The sequence below is a fragment of the Babylonia areolata genome, chromosome 6 (assembly GCF_041734735.1).
Source record: "Babylonia areolata isolate BAREFJ2019XMU chromosome 6, ASM4173473v1, whole genome shotgun sequence".
Lineage (NCBI taxonomy): Eukaryota > Metazoa > Mollusca > Gastropoda > Neogastropoda > Buccinidae > Babylonia > Babylonia areolata.
Genome location: NC_134881.1, coordinates 56,130,971 through 56,138,470, shown reverse-complemented (window position 1 = coordinate 56,138,470; position 7,500 = coordinate 56,130,971). Strand labels below are relative to the sequence as shown.

Genomic DNA, 7,500 nt, shown 5'->3' with positions numbered 1-7,500 from the left:
CATATTTATACACATTCAAAGCGCGTGCTCATATTCTTCGCGAACGCGAACGACGCCATTTTGTTTCAAGTTGTTGACCTGCCCGTTCAATCCTATATTCAATGGACAATACACGATAACATGTGATGGAAAGTTGGAGAAGGAGACCGTTAAATATTTATTCAGATAAAGATTTGTGAACGCCTCATCACTTCCTGAATTATGCCCCAAACTGTCATAAAAATATCCACAGAATCAGTCGGAATTCACAATTAAAAATTGTAAACCATGCGAGTTAATACCCTTGAATTGATCACGATGAAACGGAAACATTTCCAGTCTTGACTTTTCTCAAAATGAAGTCCTTTTCACTTCTTACGACTTTTAGAAGTACTTGTACTTGGCTCTACATGTTATTAGTTTAACAAAATACTAAATTTCCATATCAACTTTAAAACTATAAAACTAGAATGAATATAAAAGAGAAATTGAATTGACCGTGTCGTACTACATTCCCGGCGGGTGTAACTAAACTTGTACATCTATCTAGATCTAGTGAAAACGGCTAAATGTTGCAGTGTGATTGCGGCGATAGCCATTAAAAAGAATTTTTAATTGCCCTTAAAGATTTTTTGAATGCCCAAGATACACCAAAATAATATGATTTAAACAGCGTTCTCACAGCGAATACCGCAATTGATTTATCGCCCTTTAAAAAAGTATGTTCAAATGTTAAATTTTAGAACGTCAGTTAAGGAGCCACGACAGTGTAATGGATAAGGCAGTTTCTTCTAATCCGAACACGCGGGGTCTGAATCTGGTTAGGACTTCTTTTTTTTTTAACGCGAAGCTTTATAATAACAAATACAGAACACATTTTAACGATTAGACTTTTTTTTAGGTGTATCACAAGTGAGTCTTGAAGGCCTTGCCTCTCTTGTCTTTTTTGTAAAAAAAAAAGTCCCTACCTAGCAATTAGTAATTTCACCTTGCTTGAGTAGTGGTTTCTCTCTAATTCGCTGTCAAGAGCGGGTAGCAAACCCGATGAGCACTCACGAGTGCGAAACAACTGTCGCTTGCTGTGCAAATCAACCTTCCTTCTTCCTTTTGGAGGTATTAAGGACCAACACGGGCTAATGAGAGCTTTTTAACCGCCACGCACCCCAAACAAAAGCAGTTTTATAGGTTAAAGAACTAACCAAGACTGTTTTTTGCTGTGTTCGCCATTCCATTATGAAAATACAAAGAGATCTGAGCCTGGATTTAATATGTCTTCTATAATTGCATAACTTGCTTCATCCAGTGAGCCCAACAGGTCATGATGCGGTGTCCAGTTTTAAAAACTTGGGATTGACCAAGATTTATATATATATATATATATATATATATGCATTTGTTTTTCTATGATAGTGGGTTTTTTCTACATAATTTTGCCAGGGACGAGGCTTTGCTTGCCGTTGGTTCTTTTCACGTGCGCAAATTGCATGCCACACACGGGGCCTTGGTTTATCGTGTCATCCTGGGGAACGAGTAGCGTCCAGACCACCACACAAGGTCTTGTGGAGGGGGAGAAAATGCGTTCGAGTATGGTATGGGATTCGATATCGTGCGCGTAGATTCTCTCCCTTCCTATGCGGACACGTTACCGAAAATCCACCACACATAAGAACGAGAGTGTGTTTACCCTTCAAGAAATCACCCACGAAATGTATGTAGAGTCATAGACACTATATGAGATATTAGCGTCTGTGATGGAGTTTAGCCAGCAGAGGTTTAGTGTGGGTTTTCTTGGAAGACCTTCAAGGCAAGGTGAGCTGCATTATTCTGAACTTTGTGAAGTACATGACACGATTATGATGTGGATATTTATATAACTCCTATCCTCGGCCCGAAGTCAGGTCAGGTCATTAGACTGCTACTGGTAACCTTTCGGCCAGAAAGCAAGCTAGTTGTAAGAGTCTATAAAGAAATTGTACTGTATTGCTTACTCTCTCTCTCTGTCTGTCTCTGTCTCTCTGTCTCTGCCTTTGTCTCTCTCTCTCTCTCTCTCTCTCTCTCTCTCTGTGTTTCTTTCTCTCTGTGTCTCTCTGTGTGTCTCTCTCTCTGTGTCTCTCTTTCTCTCTCCCTCTCTCTCTGTCTCTCTCTCTGTGTCCATCTGTCTCTGTCTCTCTCTCTTTCTCTCTGTCTCTGTCCCTCTGTCTCTCTCTGTGTGTCTCTATCTCTCTGTCTCTGTCTGTCTGTCTCTCTGTCCCTGTCTCTCTCTATCTCTGTCTCTCTCTCTGTGTCTCTGTCTGTCTGTCTCTCTCTCACCCCGCCTTTGGAAATGTTCTGTATCCACTTGCACGCATTGTTTTACATTAATCAAGCGTAACAGTGCTTTTATCTTTGTTCCTGTTGTCTTGAAAGTGATACTAGTTGAATTAATGATTCTGTCCGTCTGTCACTCAGTCTGTCTGACAGGCTCTCTGGCTGTTTGACTGTCTCCCTGTCTCTGTTTCTGTCTCTGTCTGTCTGTCTGTCTGTCTCTCCACCCCATCCCTTGCTTCTTCTTTCAATCAACCCTAACCCCTCTCTCCCATTCATTTATTCCACGTGCTTTCATCTCTGTCTGATGGAAACCCTTTACCACAGGACCAACCCACGCAGCCCCGCAATTTAATTAACCAACCCGAGTCAGCACTAGCGGGCCATGTCAGTTCCGACACCACCGCACCAGCAGCAGCGTTCAACCGCAGCACCTCTGTGACGTCACTGTTCCTCCACTGGGCGTGTGACGTGCGCGGGCGCTGACGTCATGGCCAACGTCATCGACAGACTGAGGGTGCAGGGTAACCCCGCACCCAGGAACCCGCCCTCGCAGCCAGGGTCGGGGATGAGGAGGTTTGGGGTGAGGAGCGGTGGGGAGCGTGGGGAGGGCCCCCTTCCTGGTGGCGGTGCCCACAGCTTGCAGTTCACGCTGAGCCACTCCCACCTGCAGAACAGGGACTGCGGTAGTGGGTGAGGGGTTTTTGTTTGGTTGGTGGGTGGTGGTGGTGGTGGTGGTGGTGGTTTTGTTGGCGTTGTTGTTGTGGTTTTAGTTGTTGTTGTTACAATACAATGCAACACAATACGTCCACATTAATTAGTTGGAAATAAATTGTGCATCCATAGGCTCGTTACTCACCCGACACAATATCCCAGCCCATATCGAGTCCAGCACACACACACACACACACACACACACACACACACACACACACACACACACTGCCACCACATACATACACACTGCCGCCACACACACACACTCTTACACCACATACACACACACACTCTGCCAACACACACACACACACACACACACACACACACACACACACACACACACACACACTGCCACCACATACATACACACTGCCGCCACACACACACACTCTTACACCACATACACACACACACTCTGCCAACACACACACACACACACACACACACACACACACACACACACACACACACACACACACACACACACACAGAGTGATTATAAAATAACGTGCATATATAAAGAAAAACATTTCCCCACTCCTCTAAAGACCCTAATCCACCACCTCATCGAAGCTTCTAATCCACACGCCCCCCACTTCCCATCTATAAAGCCCCCAATCCACAATACCCTCCTCTAAAGCCCCCAATCCACAATACCCTCCTCTAAAGCCCTCAATCCGCAACCCCCCTCCTCTAAATCCCCCAATCCACAACACCCACATCTAAAGCCCCCAATCCACAACCCCCTCCTCTGAAGCCCCCAATCCACAACACCCCTCCTCTAAAGCCCCTAATCCACAACAACCCCCTCTAAAGCCCCCAGTCCACAACCCCCTCCCTTTCTAAAGCCCCCATTCCAGAAACAAATCTAAAGCCCCCTAATCCACAATAACGACACCCACTCTAAAGCCTCCAACCCTAACATCCCTCCCCATTTTAAAGCTCTCAATCAACAGAAACACCCCCTCTCCCTCTAGAGCCCCTGATCCACAACAACCCCACCCCCCACACACACCCACCATACTATAGCCCCAAATCCACAACCACTACCCTCTAAAGCCCCGCAATCCACAACAAAACCCAACCACACTTCTAAAGCTCCTAGTCAACAACTGAACCAAAAAACGTCGTCTCTCCCCCCGCCCCCTCCCCACTACCCACCAACACAGCCGCAGCATGAACCAGGCGGCGCGGCGTCTGGAGCACCTGCAGCGCGTGCAGCTAGCCAACCAGGGTCTGTCCTCCATGGACGTCCGGCAACCCGACCTCCCCGGCAAGAACTTCATGCTGCGGGGCAAGCCGGCCTCCGCGGACGCCCTCCTCCACCGACACCACCTCCACCAGCATCAGCAACAGCAGCAGCAGCAGCAGCAGCAAGAGTGGACGAGCGGTAGTGCGGGAAGCGGCGGCGCGGCCCCATTACACGCCGCTTTGATGCGCGCCCGCTCCAAAGCCGCGCCGGACACTGTGAACGGGTAATAATTTACAGACACACACAGAAGTTCCTTCATCATTGTTCTCCAGCCACCCGTTTTCAGTTTCAGTTCAAATTCTGTCAACTTCCTTTCACACACTCCAGTTTTGTTTTTCTTTCAAATATGACATCAAGGCGTGTGTGTGTGTGTGTGTGTGTGTGTGTGTGTGTGTGTGTGTGTGCATGCGCGCGTGTGTGTGTGTGATTGTGCAGTACTTGAACATCATGTGACATGCAAGTGACGGAAAAAGTGGTAGTAATGACAGTGTTGTCGTTTTTGTTTTGTTTTTGTTTGTTTGTTTGTTTCTAAGACAAGAGTAAGTCTTCATATTAAGTACCCTAGCAAATAAATGCCTCGATAAATTTAAACAAATGAAGAATAAAGGAATGAGGACATCTTCAACACATCCTTTCCTTCTTCTTCTTTTTTCATACCAACTCAGATTTATGCCCCCTACGCGCTCCGAGCTGCGAGAGGGCGCTGCTCCAGCCAGCGGGGTGACGTCGGCTCCCTCCAGCAACCCCTTCCCCTCCTCATCCCTACGGCCCCCTCACCCCGCCTCCGCCACCTCCTACTTCCTGCTGGCCAACCCCCACACTCTCCACCCCCCACAAAACTCGCGCAGCGCCCAGGCAGCGGGCAGGAGCAAGGCGGCGGACACTGTGGCAGGGCAGGGTCTCTCCAGTGGGGAGTCTACCGGCGTCGGGGCTACCAGGCAGCAGCGACCCAGGCACAGTGCCGGCTCTGCCGCGTCTTTTGAGCTGACCGGTCATCAGGTGAGAAGAGAGAGAGAGAGAGAGTGTGTGTGTGTGAAGGTGATGACACTGAGGAGTAACCTTGGCAACGAGTGTGTGTGTGTGTGTGTGTGTGTGTGTGTGTCTGTGTGTCTGTGTGTCTGTGTGTGTGTGTGCTCACTTCAGTAAGACTCAATTCATAAACATTTTTCATACTTAAGGTTAAAAAAAAGAAAAGAAAAAGAAAATCTATTCCCATGGTGAGATTAATAGAAAACCACGAAACGATGTGTGTGTGTGTGTGTGTGTGTGTGTGTGTGTGTGCGCGCGCGCGCGCGCGCAGGTGATGACCCCGAGGAGTAACCGTGGCAACGAGGATGGCCTCAGTTTCCGTGACTTCAGCGCCAGGTCCCCACGTCCAAGACTGGGGGTGAAGGACGTTCGGTATTCCTCCTACAGGGTGAGTTGACAGGTGCGCTGGTCGGATGGCTAGAGCACTGTGGATTCTCGCTCGAGTTTTCTTATCTCGATTCCCCGGTTTCGGCGCTAGGTGAATTTAGGGTGGAGATTTGTCGGCCAGGGCGAGCTGACACTTGCAGTGGCCGGATGGCTAGAGCGCATGGCTAGGCTATGGTAAAGAAACAAACAAACCCCAAAACCAAGCAAAAAACAACAAACCAACAACAAAAAAACAAAACGGTGGAGAGTTATCCGATCTCCTAGATCATCACATGTGCTGACCTGCCATTGCCTGCTCCACCTTCGTGTGTACACGCATGCAGAAGATCACAATACGCACGTTAAAGATCCCGTAATCCATGTCAGCGTCGGTGGGTTATGGAAAGGAGAACATACCGAACTTGCACAACCCCGGAAACGGAGTATGGCTGCCTACATAGCGGGGTAAAAACGGTCATACACGTAAAACCAAACTCGTGCAAAACATGATACGGCACGGCACGACGCAGTAAACTAGAGCTGAGTAGAGTAGATCAGAGTACAGTACAGCACAGCGCAGCACAGCATAGTTCAGTACACTACACCAACACGGCACCACACCAAACCACAACACACCACACGACACAACACAACACAACACAACACAACGCAGTACTTTGAAGCTGAGTACAGTACAGCACGGTACAGTACAGCGCAGCACAGCATAGTTCAGTACACTACACCAACACGGCACCACACCAAACCACAACACACCACACGACACAACACAACACAACACAACACAACGCAGTACTTTGAAGCTGAGTACAGTACAGCACGGTACAGTACAGCACACCAACACGACACCACACCACACAACGCAACACAACACAAAGCAGTACTTTGGAGCTGAGTACATTACGGTACAGCACACAGCACACCGCACAACACCACACCGCAACGCAACATAACACACCACACCACAAACCACAACTACCCCCCCCCCTTCCCCCACCAACCCACCTCCACCACACCTACCCGACCTTTCACCACGGGGGTTTCAGGACCGCAGGTCCCCGGGCCTGAAGGACGCCACCACAGAGCCGCCCCCCGTGGACCCCAACAGCCTACGTCAGTGCCTGCACGTGCAGCAAAGCGCGCACCCGGACAGCGCTACAGAGGTGCACAAGCACCTGGCCCAGTTCACACGCACGGAAGCAGCAGCCAAGATCAACTACAATAACCCCTACTACCGCCAGGCGCGCTCCAAGGAACGGCCGCGCGCGCTCCCGGAATCCGAGCGACGCTACATCTTCGACTCAGTCGCCTCCTACATCCATTTCAACAAGATCTACCCCAGTCTTAAGGATCCCTCGTCTTCCGGAAGCAGCCACCACCACCCCACCACCATGTCGTCGGCAGCCCAGAAACCCGGGCTCTTCCCAGGGCTGGGTGGGAAGGATGAGGGGGGGCACCCCCGGGTTCCCCAGCTGGCGGGGTTCCCCAAGCACTGCACGGACACAATTCTGCTGAGGATGATGTTCGAGCTGAACAAGCCTGGAGCGGTGCACGGGATAGGGCTGGGCCATCAGGCTGCCGGGGCGCCTTCCATGAGGTCCACCGACTGCTCCACCAAGTTCTCCGACATCGGCAGGCACCGGGACCTGGATGAGGTGGGTGTGGAGGCTGCTGTGGTTCTGGTGCTTGGGCTTGTTCGTACGTGTGTGTGTGTGTGTGTGTGTGTGTGTGTGTGTGTGTGTGTGCACGTGCTGAAAGCAACTGATTAATATTTGAGAGATGAAAGAACGATGAGGCAAGGAGACTGCAGGATAAAACAATAAACAGTGGTA

At 49.6% G+C, this 7,500-nt stretch overlaps 1 protein-coding gene across 1 annotated transcript in view; it reads left to right on the top strand.

Moving 5' to 3' along the window:
• LOC143283568 (uncharacterized) overlaps positions 1-7,500 on the top strand; it is a 34,276-nt gene that overhangs the window by 23,827 nt on the left and 2,949 nt on the right. Inside the window, exons 2-6 of the mRNA XM_076589811.1 lie at positions 2,611-2,976; positions 4,173-4,478; positions 4,921-5,254; positions 5,556-5,672; positions 6,715-7,323. Coding sequence (XP_076445926.1) covers positions 2,774-2,976; positions 4,173-4,478; positions 4,921-5,254; positions 5,556-5,672; positions 6,715-7,323 — 1,569 coding nt within the window. The 5' untranslated portion in view covers positions 2,611-2,773. The remainder of the gene's footprint in view (positions 1-2,610; positions 2,977-4,172; positions 4,479-4,920; positions 5,255-5,555; positions 5,673-6,714; positions 7,324-7,500) is intronic.